The sequence below is a fragment of the Lates calcarifer genome, linkage group LG13 (genome assembly GCF_001640805.2).
Source record: "Lates calcarifer isolate ASB-BC8 linkage group LG13, TLL_Latcal_v3, whole genome shotgun sequence".
NCBI classification, from domain to species: Eukaryota; Metazoa; Chordata; class Actinopteri; family Centropomidae; genus Lates; species Lates calcarifer.
This window is the reverse complement of record NC_066845.1, coordinates 13,699,229-13,726,873: the sequence shown is the minus strand read 5'-3', so window position 1 is coordinate 13,726,873 and position 27,645 is coordinate 13,699,229. Positions and strand designations below refer to the sequence as shown.

The 27,645-nt window shown below is 43.0% G+C and overlaps 1 protein-coding gene across 5 annotated transcripts in view; it reads left to right on the top strand.

Moving 5' to 3' along the window:
• rtkna (rhotekin a) overlaps positions 1-27,645 on the top strand; it is a 55,836-nt gene that overhangs the window by 3,537 nt on the left and 24,654 nt on the right. The window contains exons 1-2 of one of the 5 annotated variants that reach the window (XM_051075359.1): positions 12,859-13,206; positions 13,755-14,422. The exons of 2 other annotated variants lie outside the window; for them this stretch is intronic. In XM_051075359.1, the coding sequence (XP_050931316.1) occupies positions 14,327-14,422 (96 nt within the window). In that variant the 5' untranslated portion in view covers positions 12,859-13,206; positions 13,755-14,326. Of the gene's footprint in view, positions 1-12,858; positions 14,423-25,797; positions 26,263-27,645 lie in introns of those variants that run through there. 2 more of the 5 variants (XM_018668801.2, XM_018668803.2) reach the window with 2 other exon arrangements.

Here is a 27,645-nt window from a genome sequence, read left to right as displayed (position 1 = left end):
GTCTGACATTTAGATGTATTATATCCATAGTAAGTAATTGTTTTCATGTGAATATGATTCAAGTGTCTCTGCTTTATCAAGAAATGTCTTGACAGTCTTTCCTTGCTGTTTTCTGACTTGTCGTCCTCTGAGGTCTGGTGCTGAATCATTCTGCTGTGTGCGTATCACAAATTGACAGGGTAATATGGTCAGAGAGTGGAAGGAGAATGAGAAGCCGAGCCGAACCATTACATGCTCATACAGGATTTGTCCAGAAATCCATTCTGCAGCCGTCCTGTCCATCCTCTCTGCCTGCTGCTCTCAGTGGGAGCAGAGAAGACATCTGCTTTCTGCATCCCTCCTCTCTGATCCACAAGGCCACCAGTGTGTCTCTGCACTCCACTCTGTTTCTCCATCCTCGCCCCGGCTCTCCTGTTTTAGCTGAAGCCACCCAGGCATGCAGTGGGAGCCCGAGATATTGCGGTTATTATTGTGGAGGTGGGGATGGAATGTCCTCTCTTTCAATGCGCAGACTCTGCGTTATGTTTAACTCAAGGATGGTCCCAACTAGTACACGCCACTGTGGCCACCACCAGCTATGCAGGGCCAGGAAGTGGTTAGATATGTGTGTGTGTGTGTGTGTGTGTGTGTGTGTGTGTGTGTGATGACACACCCATCCACCCACACTCTCTCCCAGCCTTCAGGAGCGCATGGCAAGGCCTGGGACTCTGCCAATTGTGTTGAGTAAAAGCTTTAACAGCTTGGGACTGCGGTTAGGTTGGTTTTGGTGCTCTGCCCTTCTCCACCCTGTAGACCCACACACTCTCACCAGTAAGTATCCAAACTCAACATACTAGTGGCTTTAGTTAAACTTTGGATACTATGGGTGTTTCCTTCGCTCAGCATATACTTGTCCATCCTAAAAAGTGTTGGTCACGCCAACAGTGCCCTTACTCCTATCTTGAAATTTACGTAATAGGATGCAGGGTTTTTTTTTTCCCAGACCTTGGTTTCAGCAAGAGAAATATTGACTTGTCTTCATATTCTGATCTTTCACGTATGAGGAACATTTTGCTTTTATCAGTGGGAACTGATGCATCCCGGTGTTATTGCTCCTTAGTCAGAGATATTGTTTGACTGATATGTTTTCTCCAGATGCTCAGATGTATGGTTGACAGGTCACAGACGCAGTCCTTGCACTGTAAGCAGCCTCTCACTGTGGCTTCTGCTAGTGTTTAATGTGGCCTGACAGAAAACTGTGATGAACTCGGCCTGTTTATGTAAGCACATGTTTGCCTCCCCAAATACACAGAAGGAGTGAGGTCATATAGATGTTGCCAGGACGACACTTTTGAATGCAAAGAGGAAGCACCTCAGACCATGAATCCACTGAGAAAGAGCTGCTTTCAAGGAATGCCAAACCCCCCCACCACCACCACCAAAGTCTCACTCTCAAGGCAGCTCAGTGTACCCAAAGAACAATAGGCCGTCCCTGCACTGTAGCCCAAAACCAAACCCTGTTCTGGGACAGGACATGAAATACCATGGAAAGGGGCTCAGAGGCCTGGGGGTTGTTAAGAGTGGATGCACTCTACGAGATTTCCCAAACAACTGCTGTGCCAAATTTGCCAAGACTGGTCTACACAGAGTTCTGTGAGAGAGTGATGATATGGGATTTTTAGCTCAGTCTTCCTAACTAGCGTGGGACTACCCAGTAGTGCTTAAATCTGTGTGAACGCTTAAGTGTGTATGCGCAACCTCGGGGCTTTCTGGCATGTTGAACATTGCAGGGGTGCAGGGGAGATGCCAGGGAAATGTTTACCCCTTCCAAGACCCTTCTCCTCAAAACAAAGCCCGACCACTGGAGCTTTCTGCTCGGAGGCTTTCTTGGTATGCTGAGGGATATTTTAACTAGCAAATGTTTAACTTTTTTTTATTACATGGGCTTTATGTACACATCATTGTGGAGCACTGTTCCCACTCAGCCTCTGAGTGAACACAAATGAAAAATTGTTTAATCTCAGTTTCTTCAAGCCGTGAGTAAAATTCAGCCAATGTCCTACTATTGTTCCCATGGTAATGACTGGACTGTTTGCCTAATAAGTTTGGTGAAAGAGGGAACAAAGGTTTATTGTTCAAATAACGCATTTAATAAAGATTCTTATTTCTTTCAATTCTGAATTCACATACACACTTTCTTTATCTTTCTTTATCTTTTTATGCAACAAGGCAAGGTTATGTAGTAGTTTATTATTTAACACAATAGAGCTTTTGTTTGCAGGGAATTTTCATACATCAAATGTAACTTGCGCAATGTCCTTGCTGTTATGTAGCGATAATCTCTTTCAGTCTCTAATTTGCCATATGAACAACAGCTGAGCTGATGATCCTCATTTACTGTAGATGTTTTCGCTTGTTGGTGGGCCCCAAAAGCCCTGAAGGTCTCTGTTCTATCCTATATTATATCACACACACACACACACACACACACACACACACACACACACACACACACAAACCATTAGTCTCATAGTTACAGGATGTCCTCTTGTGCTGACCCTTCATTGGTTTGCTCATACAAATCTAAGGACAGCACTTTCCTCACAGCCTTGTTGAGGAATGCTGGACAAACCATTTAATTCTTTGCTTAGAAAGATAGTAAAACTGGCACAGTGAAGACCGAATCTGAGGTTGATTTGAATGACATCTCAGGATTTTTTTGGCAGTTTTCATTCATTCCCTTATTTTCTGAGGCCCTTCGATCATCTTTTTCAGGTGCTTCTTGCTGTTATTGAATTCGAAGTAGACTGCCTTTGTGTGAGGGCCCTACATATAAAGTGTAAGTGTTTTGACCTTGGAATGTGGTTACTAGCCTGTGACTCTTTGTGGCAACTGGTGTCAGGGTGCAGTTTAACAGCTGAGGGTCTGCTGCTGATGTTAGCCCAACCCAACCACAGACATGTATTCTTGTACATTATAGGGCTCTGAAAAAGGTGTTAATAAAGAGAACAAAGATAGATAATGTGTATATGTAGTATAGTCACATCTAGACACACACAGGAAATGAGTCACACACACTGTCAGTATAGCATTACCACTCAGTGTTATGAATGAAAGCTCCTGTTTTGAACTCATCATTAGTCATTCATGATAACTGCAGTTTCTCAGCCTCTGGTTCTCACCCAAACACACAGACACAGACACACACACCTTCAGACAGTGACTAAGCATCAGTGTCTCCTTGAGCAAGGTCCACTGAATATTCTCAGACAGAGACAGGCTTTGTTCACTCAGTATACGCTGTCCTGAGCGAGGCTGTCACTGGCAGTGACTCGGTTAACAGACGGAGAGATAGATGGAGGTGGCGTAATCGCTGGATGCTTTCCCGCTCCCCCCAGATGGGAAACTTCCTCCATGCATCATCAAACCTGTCTCATTCTGTTACTACCTTGGTTAGTGAAGTGGATAAAGCTTTTGAATCAGAGCAATGCAGAACTGTTGCCGTGCAAGTCCTTTCTTGTCTCATGATTTGTACTGTGTAATACTGGAGAAAATATGACAATGGAAGGATTTGGGTTCAGCCCTTGTTGTAAACTAAGCTCGCCCAGACAATATGAATGGCACTGAGCCGGAGTTAAAGAGGTATAAAAGTGACTAGAATAGAGCTTAAATTAAGTACTAGAGAAAAATGATGTCACCGCTTCCAGATTAAAGGAAATCCAAATGTTTGACATTAAGAAACGTACTGCAGGTAAATCATTAGCCCACCTGCCTCTGTGAACTTTCACGTCCTTCCACTGTTTCATTCTCCCCAATCTATCTCCTTCAGCACTCCCATTCCCCAGGAGAACCATGTTATGTGGGCCACATCACTTCTTTGAGGCTCTGGTCCCCTGATGGGTCTTTTTTTGTCATGTGCTATAGTCCTAACCCACTTTACTGATCCAGATTGCACAGAGGAAGTCCTCCTTTGTCTTTGACTGCCACAGAAGATTGGTTTTATGTCTCTTTATCTCTCAATCTTATTTCTTTGTTCATCTCTGTACACACATCACAACAGAGACCTTAACCTTAACCTATTGAGTCTGGCACTAACAGACTGTAACACAGACCTTGACTGGCTCATGCCAAAGGTATCTTCTTCCTGTGAACACAAGACCCCCACTGAGTACTGCTCTGTTAAACATTGACAGAAAAGACACCCGCACACACATACACACACAGATTCCGATGTGTGGTTTCATTTACAGTCTGGGACACTTGTTGTCAGCCCCCATTGACTTATCACAGAGGGCTTAGAAACATGAGAGGCGTTGTCTCCATGTGGAAAAATGCCATTATCTGACAAACAAGCTATGCTGGACACTGAGAAATAGCAAATGCTGGTATTTGTGTAACTTTTGTGTAACTGCATTTGGGCTTATGGAAAACAGATTTTACCCTTCCCCTTTTCTGTTCTTTCTTTCTCTCAAGTTTTACTGGAATCAATGAAATAAAAGATGCTGTTTTGTTTCTCTTTTGCACATATTGGCTAAAGAAAAGCAGATATGTGAAATATATATTTTTCTGTTACATCTTGTATGGATATGATGATACGATGGTGAACTACAGTTGAAAATAGTGGTAACACTTTACAATAACATAGGATTAACAAAAAGTCACTCTACATTATGTGTTACAACACTGTAGTTCAGTGTTTATTCTGTAACTTCATAAAGGACAAGTCATTAACCTTCAGTTCCACAAGGGTAAAGAATATGGGGAATGTCAGTGTCAGCCCAGTATGCCACACTTTCTCTTCTGTTTTTTTTTTCTTTTTCTTTTTTGGCTATGCTTTCATTTTTTTCTGCACAAAGAGGCTGTCTGTGCCTTGCTCCTGTATGCCATATAACCATCTGACTTTATTGTGAAATAGCTGGGGTCAGGGCCTCTTTTTCATACAGAGGTATGCAGTGTGAAAGGAATCAATACCGAGGAATGTTGACAGGTGTATGTATGTGTGTACGTGATGGAAAGATGTGCTGTACACGCTTGTTACTTTGGTGCAATCTCACTGAGTTCAAGCTAAGTCACCCACGTCTCTCACAGGTGAATTGTGTGTTATAACAAACAAACTGTGGGTAGATGTAGATGTAGATATTGTATTGTGTACTCTTTATATGAAATAGTTAAATTCAGAATTAAGTCTAAATTCAAAATTGTATCTTAGAAAAGGACATTTTCTGCAGTGCAGCCTGGCCAGGAGATCAATGGATGTTACAGTGGAGAGGAGAGGGCAAAGGGGCACAACCACCAATGATGTTGCTCTCTGTTTTGATGATGCCGAGCAGGTGTTTGACTTTATGTGAGCAGATGGGTCTATTATGCATGTCTGCCTTCTCTGCATGCCGCATAGTGTACTAGTCCCTGCCAGCATGCCTGTGTTTTAATGTGTTTGTTTACTGGGCCCAGTGGCAGACGGTGTGGTGTCAGATCTTGTTGTATCGTTGTGTTGTTCCTGCTGTCTCAGCAATTATTTTTATTGTTTCTGTCGCTAGTTTTCCATTACCTCAAGAAAAAGGAAGAGATCAGCTTGTCTTTATGTTCACTCAAGTAGATTTGGACACTTAATCCTCCATACTATAGGTATCAGTGATGCTGCGGACACCTCTGTGAGTGTACTATGAAATTTGATGGGATGGATAAAATGAAATACAATGAAAAAGGACTTTAACATTTAAGTAATAGTCACATTATCAACAACATTCATTATAGCCAGATCAGGTTAAATGCCATTTAGTGCCATTTGTCTGCACTAAAAGAGTTATTGTAGTGAGCACTTTAAAATCTGGGCCAAATTAGCTACAGTCGAAAAAGCTGTAACATATATGTATTTAATTCACAATTGTGTCTTATGATAGTATATACTGCACTGGCACAGTCAGCTTGTGCGTGAATATGGCACACTTTTATAGCAGTGTTTTCAGTGGTGGGTTACCTTAAAGTCCCTCTTTTCTTCAGGTGTTCAGCCTTTGGTTGGACAAAATTTGAACACATCAACCTTGAGCTCGTTTTGATGGCTTTTTTTTCTCACAGCTTCCTGATGTTTCATAGACTAAATGGCATCTAGATTAATCCAAAAAAGATGAATCAGCATTATGAGTTAACATTTAGGGCTGCAATAATGTCATTATGTAACATCATACCCAACGTACTGCTGCCATTACATGTACAGTATGAAGGGCACATTTATATGCAATATGTAATTTATTTTCAGACTTCATTGTGTATTCTTCGTATGCGTCCAGACTCAGTCCAGGGAATTCCCCAAAGTTATAACTAGCCAGCCAGAAAACCAGCCAGCTAAGAGATGTTTGCAGCTGCACAACAAATCATTTGCATGACATCAAGTTAACTAAGTCATCAAAAAAAAAAAAAACTCATGCCTTCTTATGAAAGCAACTAAAATAACACGACAAACTGAGTTCAGTGCTGAATTTGGACCTTAACATGACAGTTAGTATTTCTCCAAAACATGTAAGTTGAGAACATTATAAAGTAGGCTGAATTTATTAATTTAAAGACAATCAAAGACCAAAATGGTTCTCACAGACAAACATTATGTTCATTACTCTGTTGAATCAGTTGTCTCATTAGACCCTCTCCCTGCTCACTCCTTTCTGGAAAAAATGTTTAACCTTTAAAAATGTTATCAAGTCAATTTTTATTTATATAGCACCAATTCACAGGTGAGGTGCTGTACATATAGAGCAGGTCTAGACTGTACGCTTAATCTTATAAAATTTACAAAGAGAGACCCAACAATTCCCACCATGAGGGAGCACTAGGTGACAGTGGCAAGGAAAAACTTCCTTTTAAGAGGCAGAAACCTAGAGCAGAACCAGACTCGGGGTGGGCGGCCATCTGCCTCGACCAGTTAGAGCTGGATTGTGGGAGCAGCAGGAGACTCTACAGCTCCAGAGGCAGAAAACCTGCAGTAAGCGACAGGAGAAGAAAAGCGAGACGAAAAGCGCAAAACTACAGGAGAGATTGATGATGAAGAGAGGGGACAGAGAGAGAGCGAGAGCGAGAGAGAGGCATACAGTCTGGAACCTAATGTGCTTGAGGGAAGAAACACACAGTGATGCAGCGAGTTTAGGACAGTTTACCGTGATTTCGGCAGGACAACATGGAAAGCATTTTCTAAAGTACTAAGCTTAAATAATGCATTGAGACTGACCCACCTGCTGAAGGCTGGAGTGGTAACCAGTGAAGCCTGTTATGCTCGTCAGTTTGAGATATGGCCTCTCTGGTGTCTTCTCTGCAGATGTTTAGATTCTTATATTCTTTCTGCAGATGTTTAGATTTGTGGCCTCTGTTGTAGATTTGACCCAGACATACTGTTACTACAAACAGCAGCTTCTTGGTGTGAGCTCTACTAAAAAAAGATGTATTGTAGTCTGAGTGACCTAATGGCAAATAAAAGTACAGAATCTTTTTTAAGACTGACTATTTATATATGCAACAATGAGATTTATTTCTGTCTCTCTTTGTCTCTGTCTTTCTCTTCACTCCTCATGCTCATGTCTGGGAAACTCATCTTCATCATGTCTGGTTTAAGTAGGAAACAAACAGGACCATGTTCCCTCCGTGAACATTCATTTTCTTTTTTCTTTTTTTAAAGCATCTCCTGATTAGAATTATCCTAATTTACCAAACTGATATCATCACACATCTCCACCTTTTGTCTAGTAATTATTTATCAGTAAGCTACTGTGCAACATATTGCACTATTGGGTTGTGTGTCACATGGTAGCAGATCTGGCTGTGTTGCTGTTGCTGCTCTGCAGAGGGAGCCATTGCTCCATTTCAGATTCTTCAGCAGCCCAGCAGCAAAGACAAAACTTTCTCTCCTCTCATTCACCTCTCCTATAAAGAAGATTTGACATTCACTTTATGTTCTACTCACAGCCATTAATAATAATTTTAGAAGGGCATGCATTTTTAAAAATACTAAATGAATTACCTCAGTGTACATATCCTCTCAAATCTAGTCTGATCTTGCACAGCCTGCACCCCTGAGGGTAGAAATCAATGGAGATGAATTGCCCACTGAGTTAGTTTCTCTTTCACTGAGCTGCCTGGTCCTTCAGAGTGATGAGATGCTGCAGTCTCCTGTGACTGTCTGAGGTTGCCTTCCTGAAAGTCAGCAGTGATTCTGGGAAGGAGCCAGAGCGCTCTGCTTCCTCCTGACATGATGCTGAACTGTCTCTCTAGGTATATGTGTGGCTCTCTGTGTGTATGTATGCCTGTTTTTTTCCCGTCAGTACAAGGAGTCATATTGAGAAATAAGATGGGGCCTCAAAACAAGGTAATAAAAACACTCCCTGTTCTGTTATTGCGGTCTGTGATGAGGCAGTCAAACCCCCCAGCTTTTCTTAGCTAACCCATGGACTATGACGCAAACACCCTTTTCTTTATTGTGGGATTTCCAGTGAAAGGAAGAACCCCAGCTGCATTATTTGTGGTTCTGCATGCAACATTTTATACCCAGCATTCCTCAACTTTTGATCATTGGTAGAACGTTCTCCACGACATACATCTTCATAACATCCCCTGCATCTCATCTTAAAGCTAGACCACTCAGACATTACAGGCTGAAACTGATGCACCTAATAACAAGGTAGACTGTCGTTGAGATTTACAGTGTCATTACTCCGTCTCTGTGTCTGAGTTATGACTGTGTGGCTGTCAGCGCAGGTTTTTCATGCTCCATAACTGAGAACTGACCTCCGGGGGGATTTCTCCATGATACGTCTGGTTTCACAGCTCGTCACATGCTGCTGTCATCAAGTCGAGCAGATGTGACCCAGTGCCTGCCATAACACAGCCATGTAATTGAAGTCCTGTGATATTAAAATCTGTTGAGACTGATTTTTTTTTTTTTTTTTTTAGTAGTAGTAGACTGATTTTAAAGCTGTGGCTGGTTTCTGTGTGTCTTTTCCTATCTTGTTGAGAACATTTATCTCTTTGTAACTGTGCGCAGACGGAAAGATTCATTTTATCTCTCCGTCACAAAAACTGTACACCTTTGTGGACTTTCTTTTTATTTGTGACGCACATTTTACAGGAGCAGATTTGTAACCCGGTGCTTTGCCGGATCCCATTTCTGGCGCGTGACTATAAATTAGCTGAAGAATACCTCTTTTTTATCTCATTGTTCTTGTGCAGTCAACTGTCTGAGAGTGTAAAATACACCAAGAAAAAGCTCTGTAATGATTCTGTCTTAATTTACTTCTTTGCCCTCCCTGTGAAACAGGAGGGAGGATGTTTGCTTGACAGGCCATAATCAGACAAACAAACCTTGATCAGCTGTATTTGTCTTGTATTTTGAGACCGTCTTGCCACAGCTTCGTGCTGTGTTGTGTGCGTGTGTGCATCTCACATGGTTCCCAGAGTGTTTGTTTATGTCTGTTTATGGCTGGGTATGTATTTGTGTGTGTAAGTGTAGGTTTCAGTCTGTGTATGTATGTCTCTGTGAGTGGGAGTCGTGGTGTGGGTGGGGTTCAGTTTTCAGATTGGGTTCTAGATGACAGTCAGGATTCTTTTGTTGTGGTTTGGGGCCCGGCTAGCCTGGAGCCCTCTTGTGTCTCTCTGCCCTGTTCTGCTGCCACACTGTGCATTAGACTAAAATCAGCTTTTAACCTTTAGCACAGACTCCACAGTCCTGAAGATAAAAGGTGGTGTTGCTATCTGAGGCAATGAGTTGGTGCTGATTAGAAGTTGAAAATGACATTTGTTTGATAATCATCAGCATGTTTGCTTTCTTTACACTCTTTAGAATATCAGATAGATGTCCTTAGGGCTCTTTTTTTGCTTTTGTGGACTGCCTGGGTGAACACTGGGCATGCTCTGTGTTCAGAAGCATGGAGTCTAGCGATACTAAAGAATAATCACAGTTTATTACAACTTGAATCTATTTTCCTTGATAACATTTGATCCACCAAGTGAACTGCTGAGAGCTGGGAATGATGCAGCATAGCTAAAACAAAGTCTGACAGGGCAGGAAATCTGATCATACAGGGTTTAAACAAACCCTCAGGTTAGACAAACTTACTTGGAAAAGAAATTGAAGACATGTTTGAACACACTGTTTTGTGCAGTGATAGTTTATTAGAGAAGTTTCAGGTGCACTCATTTTCACTCTTACTTCCAAATAAAGTGGTTGAGATTGCCTGGCTAAACTGGGTTTTGAACAAGCCAGACTTGCCCTGTCAGGTCTCCAGATCAGGGCAATTACTTTGCGGAGTAAGTTATAGCTGATAGAAAACTGTAACAGTCTACAGCCATTCCAGTAGTTCTGTGTGACTATGCTCGGGCACAGCGGTGCTTTGGTCTGGATCCTAACATCAGCATGCTAACATGTGCACAATTACAGTGCTAACAAGCTGATACAGAGAGAGCATAATGTTTACCATGTTCACTATCATAGTTTAGCAAGCTAACATTGCTAATTAACACACACAACACAAACAGTTGAGGCTGATGAGAATCTATGAGGTTTTGCAGATATTTAGTCATAAACTGATTGGGCATATTAAAAATTGGAGCTGATGGTGGCTATAGAGCAAACATCAAGAGATGACCAAAGTTATTAAAACTCATCCCAAATGAGAACGTGAATTCGTGGCCCAAATCTCATGGCAATCCATCCAATAGTTTTCAAACCCAAAAATGCAGAGTTCATGGTGGCACTAAAAGAAGTTACAGGGTCAACAAAGTCATTAGCATTTATGGTGGAGGGAACCACGAATGCCTGTACAAAATTTTATCTGAATCCATTGTATTGTCAACATTTTTCAATCTGGACCAAAGTGGTGGACCAACAGACCGACAGATAAGCATCCCTTGAGTTGTGGCTAAAAATAAATACTTGTTGTAAGTTGTAATAAATGGGAATTATTCCATCCCACATTTGAAATGAGAATATTTGTTCCGTTCACTCTTTTACTAATTTCTCGTTTATTGCCTTGAGTCAACTGGTCTTGATAGTCTTTCTTTCAGGTCAGTGCTCAATTCAGTCACCAACAAATGTTTTTTAAAAGATGAAAATATAAATCTTTCTTACAATCTGTTACCTTTTTTGTTCCATTGCAAACATTACATATATAATACTTGCCCTTTGGTGCAGCACCATCAGCTGACCTTCAGCTCTGACTCCAGCATGTTTCCTCCAGCTGATTAGGTGTACGGGCAGGAAGTTTTCTATATTCCTCCACACATCCGTTCAAAAACAAGAAGGGCACCGGGTATTGTTTTGAGACCCACTCTGAACCTATTATACAAGGGTCAGTCTGTGTGTGTTTGGAGCAAAGGATTTTATCCTAATGTTTTTAATCTTTTCATGGAGCAAGTGTTTCCTGTCGGTGCTCTGTTAAACTAATCCGCAGCGTTTTGATCAAACCTCAGAGTTTGGCTTTGGATTAACTGCTTGTGTAATGTATTGGTTTCATTCCTCCCTCATGGCAGCCAATTAGCACATCTGGCCCGGCTACACTCAGATCAAGCCTTTAGCCACAAGCTGCTAATCCACCATCCCATCAGTAGGTAATCACCATTTAACATAGCGAAAATCCCAGTCAGGCCTAAAACTCTAACCACTAATCTACTGTCTCCGAACACCTGAGTTTGCCTCGTCCTCGGTGGCTCCTGGCCAAGAAGCGGCGATGCTCTGTGTTTGAGCTGGTCGCCTGCCTGCCTGTCCGCCTGCCAGCGTGCCCTGTCATTGAGATAATAGCTGTTTTCTGTCTGTTTTTGTTCAGCCTCTAGGCTTTTGTCACAAGATGTCAGTCTTTGTGTTTTACTGCGGGGAGATTTACCTGCAGCATGTTCTGCTTCAAGGAGCTGCTGCCCAGTGTAATTGAGAGACTAAAGAAAGACTAAATGGATAATACATTGCTGTCCTGTTGCTTGTTCATCGCCTTCAGTAAAAAAAACATCTGCATCTGTCAGCGAGAAAAGTAACAACAGCTGTGAGATAAACTGTATCACTTTGTTAAAGGAGTTGAGCCTGTTTTAACACAATCCAGTATAGTGTTCATGGTGGTTGAGGTCTTGTTAAGTGAATATTTTCCAGTTCAGCAGTGAACCAGATCAACTTTCAAAGGGGGTTTGACTGGATATGAATCTACAAACAGTGAACTGTGAATCAAGTGCAAGTACACACACACACACACACACACACACACACACATGCAAGAGCCCCCAAACCAGAATGTTTTGTGAGCACCAATAACCCTCCCTCTGTGCATTCACCTCAACTATTTCTCTTTCCACCTCAAGAACAATAAATCTCTTCTCTTACTGTGTGTATGTTGGTGTCTGTGACAGATTAGCTGGGTGATTTAAACTCTCAAGGGTGGAGGCTTTTCTTGGGGAAATGACCCGGCTTGCTACTGGCACCCCTTGCTCCTCTCCTCTCCTCTGAGGTGAAAGGGGCTTTACAGCTCCTTTGTTTTCAGTGTTTGAGCTGTGTAAAAACAGTTTAGAGGACGTGCCTCAGAGTGATGGACGGCCATATGGGCATGTGCATGGAGAGGAGCGGTCCCAAATGTCACGTGAAAGTGAAGTATACGGTAAAAAACAAACAAACAAAAACTCTCAATACTTTCCTTCAAGGAGTGAGCTTCTTGAGATCAGTCAGTGACCCTCTGAAACCCCCCACCCCACTGCTCCACCCCAGTGCGTCAGTATTGTTGAATGCCAGAAGAATGTGTGTGTACTTTAATTAATGTGGATCAGCGAACAGTGCGCAACGTGACGCCAGTTTCCTGTTGAGGGGTCGGCTTGTGGTTTGCGTAGCCTCGTCTCACCCATGCTACGAGGAAAGGATACACACATCATACACACACAACAGCTGCATCAGGTCCAGGATTGATGCGCTGGAGAGGTCTCTGTGCTCATACTTTTTCATGTATGGTCTGGAGAGCAGAGGCAGATTGGCTGTAAACCAATTTTTCCCAGAGGATAGAAGCAGGATCACCAGCACAAGTCACATAGAGTAAACTTCAGGATTATCTTGTTTTGAGGGCAGGAAGCAAACAGCTGGAGTGATGGGAAAGGAGACCAGCTTTTTTTCCCCCCTTATGGAAATTTTTCTTCCTTTAACAACAACTTTCTCATATTTTTGTAACATCTGACTTCTAGCACTGAATGTGAAATTGGGAGCCGATATTTTTGTTGGATGTGGTAAGAATTGCCAGGAGAGACCTAAATGAATATTTAAAGAGATCAGTGATAAAAGATTGAAACGAACTGTGACACTGGGGATCTGTGCTATGAAATATGTATTTGAATTGGCCAAATGCTCGTGACCCTGTGACCTACTAAGGCATGTCTTTCCTTACGTCTCCAAATTTCAGTTTGTAACAGCAGCAGAAAACGTTTCGGATTTATTTAGAAGTATTTTTAAAAAAGGGACTATGTAATGATATATATTTTTTCTCTTGTTTAACTGTTATACGCCTAGACTTTTTCTGAATCTGATAACTGTTAAGGTGTCTGGGTGTTCGTTTTCACTCCTGCCTCCCCACATGAAGAGCGCCAGCTGACGCGGTTATAATTTCTTCATTTATTATCAAGCCAGTAAAAAGAACAAAGCTCCTCCACCCCGCTACGCTTGTGTGGTGGTGCGGTATTCGCTATTTGTTTGTTTAAAAGGGCGTGGGGGCGGCTACAGTAACATCTTTCTCACTAACTCTTTCCCCCCTTTCTTTCTTTCTTTCTTTTTTTAAAAGTTCATTTCCATCATCAGAGGCGCGTCGCAGGGGTTAATTTAGCGCCGAGTTGGGGAGCGTCAGGGCGCACACAGTGGGCTAGTTGTGCCGGTCACTCCCGCAGAGGCGATGCCCTTTTGTGGAGAGGTCTCTTGTCACAGAGAGGACAGACGGCATTCACAGTCGGGACACGGGGACACAAAGAAGAACTGCATTTTAAAAGGCTCCATTCTTTTCTCCGCTGCCGCTGGGTGTTGACTGTGGGTGTTTGAGAGGATCTTTGTTGCCCGGAGAAAAGTAGAGAAGAAGAATAAGCGCCGTGAACGGGTTGGGGGGAATTTTATGGACAGGGTTACTACAGTGCAGCTGATGCTGTCATCCACTCCACCTCTGTCTGCTTTCCCCGGATTTACCAGTCTTGTTTTGGATGAGGAGCGGAACTTTTACGCATTGTTTTACGCACTGATCGCACGAGTCGCGACTGAACGGGAACTATCATAATGAACTTAGTCTCCCCGGTACCTGCGGGATAGCGGTTTGAGCCCGACCATTACCTTAAACAAGAAGTCGTTTTGTGGATATTTGACTAAAGGATGCCAGTTGATAAATTCGCAAACATGGAGGAAAAACTGTGGATATTAGAGGATCTCAATATGATGTACATCCGTCAGATTGCACTCAGTTTACAGGTAAAAGTTTCTTTCATCCTACAGTTGACCATCACTTGTCTCTGACCCTCTGCACGCGTTTTTGGCGCTCTTATTTGCGCTGTTGTGACCAGTTTTTACACAATCTCAAAGTTGTGGGGTGTGTCAGTGGAAGAACTGCGTGTGATCATGTCTCAAACTATTCCACTTTCAATTTTTGATCCATCCTGATAACAACAAGGCTCAATAACAGTCTAACTGAAATCTATTTTCAGACATGTCTGTCGTCCCTGAGGTACAGTGCCTTACTGTGTTAACTGACTGAGCCTGCAGCTGTGCCTTAGAGTGTTGTAGAGTTTACAGAGGGGCTGGTTGATGAATCTTTCTGTGTGACAAACAAGTCGAGCTGACACTGGTATGGTCTTTCCCATTACAGATGGCAAAGCTCTCACTGACAGCAAATAGAAAACAACACTGCATGCCATCCACCTCTCCCTCTCTGTGTGTCTCCCCTTCCAGCTGAGGTTGATACACACAATCCACAGCTGCACACATGGGCCTCTTAAGTCCCTATGGGAGTGTGTTGTGCATGCATGCATGCATATGTGTGTGTGTGTGAGAGAGTTCTGTGTTCTGAGAAATGAGTCTTTTCATATAACACGATGAATGTTTATCATTTATGCAGAATCTAACCACCTTTTTTTTTTTGCAAATCTCCACAATCTCTCTTAATGCTAATGGTTTCAGAGGCGGTACTTCAAGAATGTGTCTGTCTCATTCTTAACAAGGTCCAGAGGAAGAGGAGACACATGGCTGTTGGAAATGTTACAGGAATTTCAAAGGGAAACTCTAATATACTTTATCTCCTGGCCCCATAATCTGAAAAGATATTGGCTGTCTGTGCTGCAGCTGTTTAGAGGTGTAAAAAGCAGACAGCTTCTTTCTCACTATGTCATCTGAAAGCTTGTCCAAAAGGCCTTCAGCCGTGTGACACAAGGGCTGTATGAGAGGTGATATCACTCACTGGTGTGTTGTGCCCTGCTAGCAGTTTGGCTTTCACGTATGAGGTGTTGCTTTGTTTATCTACCTGTGCCAAGTGCCACAGAGCAATGCCAGGTGTCTGGCTTTTTAATCACATAAGGGGAGATGTGCGACTATGAAACAGCACACGCCTGCCAACTACTTCAACTTGAGTGAAGTCTAGTCTGTTCTGTTTCTGGGATGTTACAGTTCATCTGTTTTTAAAACCCTCATAGAGCCTCCAATGCTTTAGTATACAGCCTAAAAGTGATTCTCCTCAGACTTTTATTGTTCCCATTGCCTGAAATGTACTGGCACAAACCAGCCACCATCACAAGGTCTTTTTAATAACAAGATGACCAGGCACTAATCAGCTTATTAGTTCCTGTCACAGAGCCTCCTTTGATGAAGTAACTTGTTTACAGCTCGGACACAAACTGGAAAGTGGCACTTTGTCTGAATATTGAATCTATTGCATTATGTAGGAATGCAGATAACTGGCATTTCTGTCTGGAGACCTTTGTGTGCTTAATCATTTTCTGGTCTTCGTCTCAGCCTTGTATCTGTAAATGCAATTGCAAGGGCAGGAATGTGTAATAACAAGATGATGAGCCCTTATTTAGCCCTGTGGGAAAACTCTCTTGTTGCTTCTCTATGTTCTCGGGGAGTTCAGAGGTCAGGGTCGGCTGCAGAGCACCATTACTCTGCAAAAACAACCAAGAATTTCAGATTGTTGGGTACAACGTCGAGCTCGTCTTCAACTAATGAGCATATTTGCTGGTAAACACTCACTTGTTTGCTCACATGCTTGCTTACTCAAGTCACTCTCTCCTTTCCCCTCCCTCCCCCCATGTCTCCTCTGCCTGGGTGGGTTTATGAGACAGGGATTCTTTGTATGTGGCTGGGCTGCACAGCCCACAGTATAACTGTAATTTCAGCTAGCTATGGATGGTTCTTGCTCCAGGGTTTTTCATAGATGTCCGGTAGAATCAGCACGACTCGCTTAAAGTTATTAAACTGTAAATCCTTACAACATACAGTATACCTGAGAGCTACTCCCACCCCTTGTACATGCATACACATAAATGTATAACATATACAGAGGTACACCTTGTTTCTGACTTCTTTTTTTTCCTGCAATGGTCATCTCAAAAACAGTGGCACCTGTTATTTAAAAAGAAAATTAAAAAGAAGATCAGGCATGTCCTGAGGTTCCAACATTCTTCAGGCATATATAATTGCTGTGTCAGGGAGGGAGAGAGAGCAGTCATTGTGTTATTTTCAAGCTCAGTAGGAAGTAACTTTTCTGCTCTTCAGGTTTTAACAAGTCTGTTATAATAGGAATGACTGCATTCTTGGCTCTACTGCACTGTTTTTCTTTCGTCTTTCCCTCCTCTCTTATGAGGCCCATAATACACTTACTGCATTTCAAAAAGCACAAGTGTAAAAAGCGTTTTGCCCATTGTATACAGGATTGGCCTCAGAGGAAAGGTGGCTGATGGGAAACAGGAAATGGTCATGTGTAACTAATGTTTCCCACTGGGAGAAATAACAAGATGTCACTGAACCCTCTGCCATTAATAGATGTATACACACCATTTCCTGCCACCACAGACCCGGAAACACACAGCAGTATTTATTTTTTTTTTTTGATCTGCTTTATATGTAATGTCTCTCTGTACTGTGCTCCTCTCTTAGCGTTCTTCACCTCAGTCCCCTTGTCCTTTCCCCTTCTCTCCTTTGATAGCCTGAGGGCCGTAGATGGACACTTTCTCCCTGGTCTAATTTTAGCCTGCAGACCGGCCTTCGTGGCAGATCGTGGCTTTGCCAGTTAAATGTTGACGTTTGTGAAGGGGTTTCTGAGGTCATTCGTTTTTGCCCAAGTTATAAAAGCAGGATTTGTGTCAGGCATTTCATTCTGTAAGTCAGCCATTGTTTGCGAAAGTACAATACTTTCTCTATGTGCGAGTGTGTATGTGTGTTGACCTCACTGGATCAGAGTAGCCCTGCTCTAATCAGAAGGAGTGCAGCTCGGGGCATTAAGTTGCCACAGCTTTGCCTGCTACTGATCATACCAATGATATCATCTGATGTCAACTGCTGCAGTTATTGCATTTGTTGAGGTTTTAGGATCCAGACAAGTGAAATCATGTTATGGAGCCACAACCCTAACATGCCCTGTTTGTGGTAGCTCATCCCTCTGATCCTGGTTGACTGTGAGCTCACATGGGGGTCAGGTGGGAGTTTCTTGCTGCCTCACCCAGGACTCATGCTTGACCTCTCACACGCTCCCAAACCCTAAACTTAGCTGTGGCCATGCCTCGGATAGTTCTGGAGATTCTAGGCACCGCAGGCAGGGCTTAAATATCCATTGGCTGGTATTCATGCAGCTTCATCTGATCTCAGACCACCGGTCAAGCTGCCTTGACTGTTGGATTGAGCAGGACTTATCAGAAACAGTGCCTGTCCGCTGAGATCAATGCCTCCTCTGTTTGAAACTGCACTGATGCAACTGCATAGAAATATCCCCTCTGTATGATGCAGATTTCCCTTGAACATACAGTATGTTGTCATGTGTCTGAAGACATTCAGTGCAGATATCTTACCATTTCCCCGCTATATGAAATGCCTTCAGTGCATCAGCCCTGGTAAAAGATATTTTTCAGCTCCACTCCCTTTAGACTTCACAGATCTCGTGCTCTCTAAATGTAGGAGGTCCTGAAGGGGCCAAAGGCCAAATTGACAGTAGTTAGTCCCTGCCTGCAGTGGGACAGTGAACCAGTATCTCCTTGTGCGCTGTCGCTGGACTGATGAATCTCCCCCCGATGATGAATTTGTGGCAAGAGCAAAGGTTAATCTTACTTGTACTGGAATAGCAAAACAATTCAGTTTCCATCCCCTGGCTTACCTGGTCTAGACTCGTAGCTGCATCCCATTTAATTTGTAATGTTTTAATCCCTTTTTTCCACCATCTTCTTTTTGATCATTTTCACCATTAATTTGATCATTCTTATTGCATTACCAATTTCTTTCTTGCACTAAATTAAAGCATTAGAGTCTGTATCAGTATATTTTTCCATGAAGAAACAGGCAGTCAGCAGTTGAAATGTGCATGCTTGTGCGTGTGTGTGCATCTGTAGGATTGTGTGTGTTAGTTCAGCTGCAAGGTTGTTTAAGTAGCCTAAGTCACACCAGACCTGCTTGCTTCAGTGGAAGGTGTGCTAAAGCTAACATCGCTCGCTCTCCTGTGACGCAGGATACACAATCACGTCCGAGCCAGAACACATTCCTCCACTACGAACCACTTCATTGTACACCCCTCCCCGCTGAGCTCGTCTGTGTGTGTGTGTGTGTGTCTGTGTGCCTCTCGGAGTGTGTATGAGTAAATATTTGCAAAGTGTAATAAGCCGATACTGTGTAAGCCTTATAATCAGGCAGAGTACTCTGATTTAATTAGGGACATTAGGTTCATCACCCAGGATTTCACTGTGAATATGAGTTTTTTAATGGGCTCTTTTCATTTGTTTTGAATTAGATGGAGCAGTTTCCTACAGTATTGCAACACCCTAAAATGAATGGAAATAGCCAGGTTTATTTACATGTAGGTGTTATGTTCATGGGTTTTAGTCTGTTTACTGTGTGTATGTGCTGTGTTTTTAAGTGTGTCTCTGGCATCTGTACCATGGATAGCTACAGTAGGTTCCAGGTTTTCCAGGGCTGTATGCCAATATCAAGCATGGTGTGTGAGTGAAGTAGAAGAGAAAGGGGGCTTTGTATCACATCACACACACCCAGCGTTCCCTCCAAGCCCTCCTCTCCTTCTTGCAACCACACATCCAGTTTCTAACCCTCAGCCATCTCTTCCAAGCCTTCCTGTCTCCCAGCCAGCCTCAAGTCTACTAACCACAGTCCAAAGCATCTGGCTCCACACCTCACCTTGGCACCCAGCGCTTCCCCTTAACCCCCCCGCACTGCGACCCCCCCCTCGTCCGTACCTTGCCCCTAGCGCCAGCCATCGCCCATGCAGCGGATAGGAGGAGCAGCTCAGGTCTGAATAGGCGCACTGTGCGAGCAGGAACCAGTTAGATGCCGCGGCCCGAGCCAGTTTCCTTTGAAAAACAGCAGGCATGAGCCAGGAGAGTGAGAAGGAGAGCCAAACCGAGAGGTGCTGTTGTTGGAACGCCGACCCTGACTCCCTGCACCTTCCCTGCCTGCTTCTTTTTGTCATTCTCTTCCCTCTGCACATTATCTCTGCCTGAAACTATTTGATAATTTCCTTCTGCTATTCTCCCGCCTCCCTGCCTCTATCTCAGCTTTCGGCCCTTATTTCCATGCACTTTTATCTCACCCTTCAGCGTCACCTTTCTTTAATCCTCCTTCTCCACACTTTCTGTTTTCACCTGCAGATGCACAAATTTGCTTTGGTTTTAGCACTTGAAGGCTTTTTTTCCCCCCTTTGTAGCTGCAAAGAAAATTGGAGCCACTTAAGCCCTTTGAATTCAAGGCATTATTCAAATCGACACAGATTGGATTTAAAGCTAGGTTTGACTTATCGTGTCAACAACCCACAAGTCACTGTTTTCAAGTGGAGATATCAAAAATGTTGTATTCCTTTGTAAAACTTGCAATTAAAAACATCTGAACATGTCGATGGTAGATGCAGCTGGTGGTGCAGGCTGCTTAATCAGATGGCTGTCTTTGAAAAATGTGTGCGAACACACATTGTGTTAAAATGAGCATTTGGTAATGTGTTTAATTGAGCCTGTAGATGTTGCTTTTGTCTGTCCATATGGATGCAATTTATGCTCATGTCTGTGTGATCTATTTGTATGCTTTCCAGCTTGTGAGATACACCCTGCTCAGTATACATGATTGCGTGCAAGTTTATGGTTCATGCAGCGACTTTATTGATCTTAAATGGGGTTTATGTACAGACGGTGGGGGAGTTTTTACGTGTGCGAGAATAAATCCTGTCTATTTCTGTATGTTTATCTCTGTCTGCCCGATCTCTGATCCCTCGATCCATCTCAACACTGTTACCAGGCAGAGAGAGTGTCCTGGAACAGAGAGTAGGTGGAAGTCAGAGAGGCGGGAGGACAAGTGCAAAGCAAGAGCTGTCTAAACAAACAATTACAACCATTAAAACAATCCCTTCCCCTGTGCACATTCCTCTGAGAGCATCAGTAGTATCAGCAGCACCGCTGTAACCCTTAAGATTGTTTTGTGGGGCAGTGCAAGTGTGTGTTTGATGTGTGTGTAAGCAGCAAGCCAAAGTGTCTAATTGAATCACTGCACACTGCAGGATCCTCGGCCACTGAGTTGCTGCATGCTTGTGTGTGTGTGTGTTTGTGTGTGCGCGCATCACTGGTGGGTGTGTGTGTTTGGCAGGTGGAACAACTCTGTCAGCATTTGGAGGGCTGCCTCCTGACCATCTGAGAGTCCATTCTGCTTTCATCAAGGACAAGAGAGGATCTCTTCTCTTTTTTCATACATGATGTAATGATGTTGTTATTGCCTCTGTCTCCATGCCTAATTCTCACAGCGTCTGTAAGAGACCCAGCAACAACACATAAATAGAAGTTTGGTTGTTTTAATGTTGACAATTGTGAATCATGCGAAACTTAAAGTAACACGGAGCAAGCTGAGCAGATGGCCTCACAGCATCTGCTCAGGGCTTTGTTATCTCTGCACAGAAAAGGCAAGACTAGCTTGAGTTTTCAGTGACTTCTGTTGGTGGATACCTAGCCTTGAGAAGATGGATGGTCATGCTGTTAAGGAAAATCTAAATGCCAAAGGCGAACTGTCACGGGGGAATTCCAGCATTCAGAGGCGGGTCAGCAAGAGCCGGGGCTTAACGTTGAGGTAGATGTGAGGGCCAAGGCTTCTGAAAGGGACCTCTTGTTGTGGTATGAGGTGTTGAAAGGCATAGCTGTGCTGTTCCACCCCCCACCCCCCCTCACCCCACAAAACAACAGTCTCTCCCCCCAAAAACAGCCTCTCTGTCTCACCAGAATGAGATCAGTGGAACAAAAAACTGTCAAGCTAGATGATGTCATGTTCGGGGTCAACAGCTCAGGGTCACTTTAGGGGAAGGTGTGTGTATGTGTCTGTATGAGGGAGGGGTGTGTACAAAACACTCCGACAGTTGGGTGAATTTGAGCTTGAGTTGTGCTTATGTGCTTTTCTTCATTCTCCTTTCTCCTTGCACACACCTACATATATGTGTGCACGCACAAACCTTTGACTCATTTACCCTCCATGTCCTCCTTTACCCCATCCATTAGTGACACTATTACAAAACCTGGAAAGGTTCCTCAGGTTGTCAGGGTTGAAGGGTGTCCATATGTCAGTGTATGTGTCTCTAATCTTGTCATCACTAGGAGATGAAAAGGTTAATCCATCTTATCTTCATTGGGATGGACTAAGAACCTGGATAGGGATTCCTATTGGTTCTGGGGAGAAGCATGGCTCGGTGTGATTGGCTGAGACAGGTAACTAACCGGACCAAGACCCGTATTAACCCCTGCTACGCCAAGCCCTGCTGAAACACCATATCAGTGGTCACTATGTCACTGTTGGATGTTATGTAACAGCTTGTGTAAGTTTATTTAGGATCTATTCTAGGCCGTACATAAAAACACATACACACAGCTCATGTCCTCACAGTTGGCAACCACAGCTGTCACTGTAAGATCCATCAACACTGACAGTCAATATATATAGCTTTGAATGTGATCACTGTTGATTTAACTTGCAATACGTAGGTGTAGTTTGCAATAGCATCACTGTCTCATGTATGTTTTTAATGTTTTTTTGTTTGTTAAGTTTTTTGTTGTTTCCTCGTGTTTCACACACACACTGATGTTATTGTAGTGATAATAAATGTCTGTGTAAGCTGGTATAGTGACTGCAATAGATGGAGTATACTCACACACACACAATTTTTGTAATCAAGATTTACAGGCTAGTTAAGTTCCATGGTCTAGTTAAACTGTGACTGCTACAAGAGGTGAATGAATATGACCTGTTTTACAGCACCTCAGGCTGCCTGACACTGGGATGAATGCAGGTCTCTAACTGCCTCTTATGCCTGTGTGAGACAAAAACCACAACAGGCACATAACAATATGGACACAGTTTCTTAGACACGAGGCACAGATCAACAATGAGCGAGGAGGAGGAACCTGTTTCAGTGTCTGTAAATGTTGCTGTGCCCTCTTATGGCCAATAGGGGGCTGACGGGACAACCATCTTTTAGTGAGTGAATACAATTTTTTCTCCCTCCAGTTCACATGTGAAAACAAGGGGCACTGTTGTAATATAAATGATAAAAGGTCAGGGAAAAAGAGGCGTTTATTCCCAGCACCTTGCAGTAAAGCAACTGAAGCTTATCCGTTAGCTTCAGTGCTTCCTTTGGACCACTTGGTGTGAAACTACCCAGAGATCTTTCTTAAAACAAAGGGCCGTGAAAAAAAAATGTCTAAAATATGTGAAAGAGAAACACAGGTCTGTCCCTCATCAACTACTGTCAACAAAGGCACCAGATTAAAATCTGCACAAACCCAAAGTGTGAAGTTTTTGTATGCTTATTTATTTTGCAGTTACTCCCCTAGGCCCTGAGAGGAATTATAATTCTATTCTTACTAACTATAAGAAATTACAGGTTCAGCATAAATGTGAGGGAAAGAAACACATTGCTACCAAAGGCTCTTATTTGTTTAGATATACAGTAGGAAGGAAGGGGTCTTGAGGAAGTACAGTAGCAAGAGAAAAACTGTTTTCTTTTTTTTTTCTTTTTTTTTTTTTTTAGAAAATCACTCTTGTCAGTGAGTCAATAGGAAATGCTTGAGTCTCAAAGGGAGAGGGCTGAGTAGGTTAGCCTGGCCGGAGGAATGTCCTCTCATCCTGTGAAATGCAGTGTAATGACACTGGGAATGATGCTATCGTTCATTCAGCTGGTCCCACTGAGTCATTCAGCATGGGGAAACTGAAACAGACTCTGTAGTAAGACTAGTATGTGTCTCTTATATCCAGATTCGTTGAATGTTTTCACAGGTGCAGTATATGTGTTGTTGTTTGGCCAGTGCCATATTTTTATGTAACAGTCAACCACTGTTTTGTCTTGCTGATTCTGTGCGTCAGTGTATTGGTATTGTTGCTCACATGTGTTCTGTGAACCCCACTGTGAACTGCGAGTGTAAATTTGTCTCTGACAGCACTTCTCTGGCTGGCTTCCTGGCACAGCTACTTGCTGATGAAACCTTAATCTGATTAACTATAGGATATTTACAGCTCTAAGTCCTGAGTTATCAAGGCTCATCTTGTTTTTGTTGCACACATCTACTAGCACAGAGAGATGGGCAAAGAGAGGGAATTGTATAAGAATAAGATGGCTGAAGGCAAATTTTAAATACTGTAGGACTTTGTTAACATTCTTGTCTGTATCTGATGCGTTTGGCTTCTGTGGCTGTGTCCTCTGCTCCCACTGTGAGGTGAATTTCATGACAAAGCAACCCCCCCCCCCCCCTCCTCCGTTGTCCCTAGCTTGAGGTTAAGAGCTGTATTCACTCAGCCAGGTGCACAGATGTATTATTGCACCACTGAGGTGGACTTTGTTGCTCTGTTGCTATTAGCTGAGGCTGCCCACAGACTGACTCTCTCCTCCTCCATCCTGATCCTCCTACACGTCATCTGCTGCATTTCTGGACTGTGTATCTCATTCCACGTCTCAACTCACCCACAAACGACACACAACAAAACAAGTGTTGTGGGTTTTCGTCCATTTTTGCTCGGCTCATATTTGGGGAAATGTTAAAACAACAAAAAATGGGAACATTGTTAGATGAGTTTCAGTTATTTCCTGCAGAGGTACATTCTCATAACCGTCTCCTGGTGTTTTGCAAAATATGTCCTGGATACTCCATTATTAGTTTTCCAGTGCGGATTTCCTGGAGCCAAACTCTCAGTTAGCTGATTCACCCCAACCCCCCTCCCCTGTTTTATTCCCATACTTAATTCTAGCCGGACTCGTCTGTGTTTTCCGTTTCTACCTGCCCACAAATCACTCTCATACATCACCGGTCGACAAGGCGACGCGCTCCACTGCACAACAACTTCCCAGTGCGCACATATGGGCCAGGCAATAAGCAGAGGCAGGCACAGAAAGAGAAAGGGCAGAGGGAGACAAATGAAGATTTTTATTTTACTGGGAATGATAAGTTGTTCTGTCAATAGAATTACATAGTATATGCACCAACTGTAGGCTGATGGCTAATGATATTCGTGGTGTCTTCATATTGGAACAGTTTAGACTGCTAATTTAGAGTACAGTTACGGTTATACAGCTGCCACTGCCAACAATTCATCATAATAAACCTTTATATATTGTGGGAGGAATTTGAAGTATGCTGGTAGCACAGTGACTGTTGCCATTTTCTTTTTTGTATTATTAAATAATCTTCATAATATAGGGACATAAATGTGTCTGTGCTATTGGAGAGTGATTTAAATTACATCCCCATGTGGAATCACTTCACTAGATAGATATCTCATCTGACATAGCAGCATTACTTGCATCTTAACTTCATGGAGGTTTTGCTGTGGTTGTTTGTATTGTCTCTCGCAAATTTATCCTGACATTGCAATAATTAATAAACAAAGGATGCTTGACACTGTCCATATATTTAATGCATGCCTTTCGTGATAAATGTGCTCTGACATACAGTATATTGCTGCTTATTTGAGTCATGGGAGCAAAGAAGGACGTGTGTGTGTGTTTTTTTTTTTGGGGGGGGGGGTGTTGCCTCCTCTGTGCAGCAATGCAAACAGCATATTGACCGGTGCCTTGTGTAAAAAAGTTGAGTCATAACTTTAAAAAAAAAGAAAAGCGTCTTTTTCCACTGTGGGCGGTGTAGGCACCAGAGCAGCCACAGAGGATTTTACCGACACTCTTTGCAACCCACTTCAAACTATGGCCAAACTCAGGGCTGCCAAATCCTTCTTATGTCATTTTCTCCCAAATGGCTCTAGACTGTTTGCTGCCATTTTGATTTAAGATTTTCAAGAGACCCTGGGAACCCATGGGAAAGGAAAACACTGAAGTGCATGTGAGTGTTTACTACAGTGCACTGACAAAACAGAAAACCTCTGAGCAAAAACATCACCTCATTTACATTTGATCAGTTACTGTATGTCTGGTGAGTGACAGAGTAGGGTGGCACTAAAATTGCTGCCAACGTCCCTCCTCAAGGACCCCTGGAGCTTCCTGGACGCTGCGTTGAAAGACTGTGTCTTAAATGTCATTTCACTCTCCTCTGCTTGTGTCTAATCTGTGAAGCTGCGCGCAAACACTCTCACACACCCCCGCCTCCTCAGAATTGACTCTCGGTTGGTCCATCAGTCGGTCAGTCTTTATCCTCCCTTGTGCTGGCAGCGGTGTGTGTGTGTGTGAGAGAGAGAGAGAGAGAGAGAGAGAGAGTCCGGGCTGGAGCTCAGGAGCTACTAGGACAGCGACGACGACAATGATTATGATGATGAAGACAACACAGAGAGAGGCTCAAACACATGACCGCTATCGTTTCCAAATTGTCAAGAGTGCGGTTTGTGTTTTCTGCGCGGATCCATAACAACTTCTGAAATCCGTAACCGGCAGATGTTTTCGGATTTTTCAGTGGATATTTCATTTTGCCCTGTAAATGGAGGTGACTCAAAGGGAAAATTTGAGTTAAGGTATTTCACGGGCTGTGTGTGGGACGTTGGACGGACACTGGTGTTGGCGTAAAGCGCCTGTGTTGCCAGTTTTGGAGAGTTAAGAAGCAGAGTGCTCCTCTTTGAATAGAATGAACAACTCAAACAACCAAAGGGTAAGCTTGTTTTGTTTATTGCCCAGAGATTCTGAACACTTTAAGTTTGAGATGAGATGGAAAATGTCAGTCAGTTGTAGGCTAAACGTCACACTGGGTTAAATCGTCCCCCTCAGATCAGGCACCAGGCTTATGATCCTTCAATGAACCAGCAGCCTTTTAGACACCATGTTGAGTCCAGCTGATTGAAGCAAGTCTGCTCTGATAACGTGCTGTCAATTGTTTGGAGAGAGGCGACGCCACTATTGAAAATCCTGGCATTTTAAACTCGATGTGTTTATCTCTAAAGTCTGCATTCCTGACTGAACCGAATGAGGGTCTATTTTGAATCAATAAAACATGTTGATGAATTCGGCTCGTAGCTTATTCAACCAGCGCATTTAATTGACGAAATTCCAACTTTTAGAACTGGTTCACATTGCTCTTTACCGCTCACCACGTTTTCTTTTAAACTGAGGAATATTGAGGCAATAATAGATGCACCAGTTCTAAAAGATCGATTTACGAGGAAAACTGTTTAATTGGTGTATCCAGTGTATGCCGAATTAAAGAGTGGTACCTGGTGATTTGTGAAATCTTTTAAGTCACCTCCTACGAGTAAAAACATATTCTAATCGTGTATTTTCAAAAATTGAACGATTTTTAATGGAGTTTGGTAGCAGTTTATCCCAAAGTGCGCCTGTAATTGGTAGGTGTGTCTTTTTACATCAGGGCACAGACGTTGTTGCATTAATACGTTAGTTACATTTTCTGTGGGCATAATGAGCCAGTCAGTAATTACAACAACTAATGTTTTTGTTCCTTTCTTTGTCACCCTAAATCACGCACTCTCCATGGCTCCTTCTGTACTGCGTGTGTGGGTCGGTGGACTAAATGGTGACATTAGTAGGAAGATAGTAACTCTCAATTTCATGTTGTCTTGCAGCACTGAGACATATTATCCAGCCTCTCAGAGTGGGGGCCATGTGACAACTGTGGGATATTACTGCAACAATGACTTACCTCTCCCAGTCATCAGCCTTTCCCCTCTCTTGTGAATAAATCTTTCCTGAACGCCTTGAGTTGGCAGCACCGGAGTAGCCGTGCTGAAACTGAATTCTGAAGTAGAAAAGATCTTAAAAAGTGAGAATATTTAGCTTTTTACTGCTTTTTCCACATCTGTAAAATAATAAAATGCCATGGTTTTGACAGGCAGATGTTGGCGCTCTGTGGGTGCCAGTCCACATAGCAGAGACGTGTCTGTCATGTATTCATATTTCTATTTCAGGAAGAAGCTCACCATGCATCCCACTTAAATACACACACTCCAAACCTCAGAAAAATACCAAGAGGAAAGGACAGCTACCAAAGAATGTTTTCCTCAACATGCTGTCCCCTTAAGAA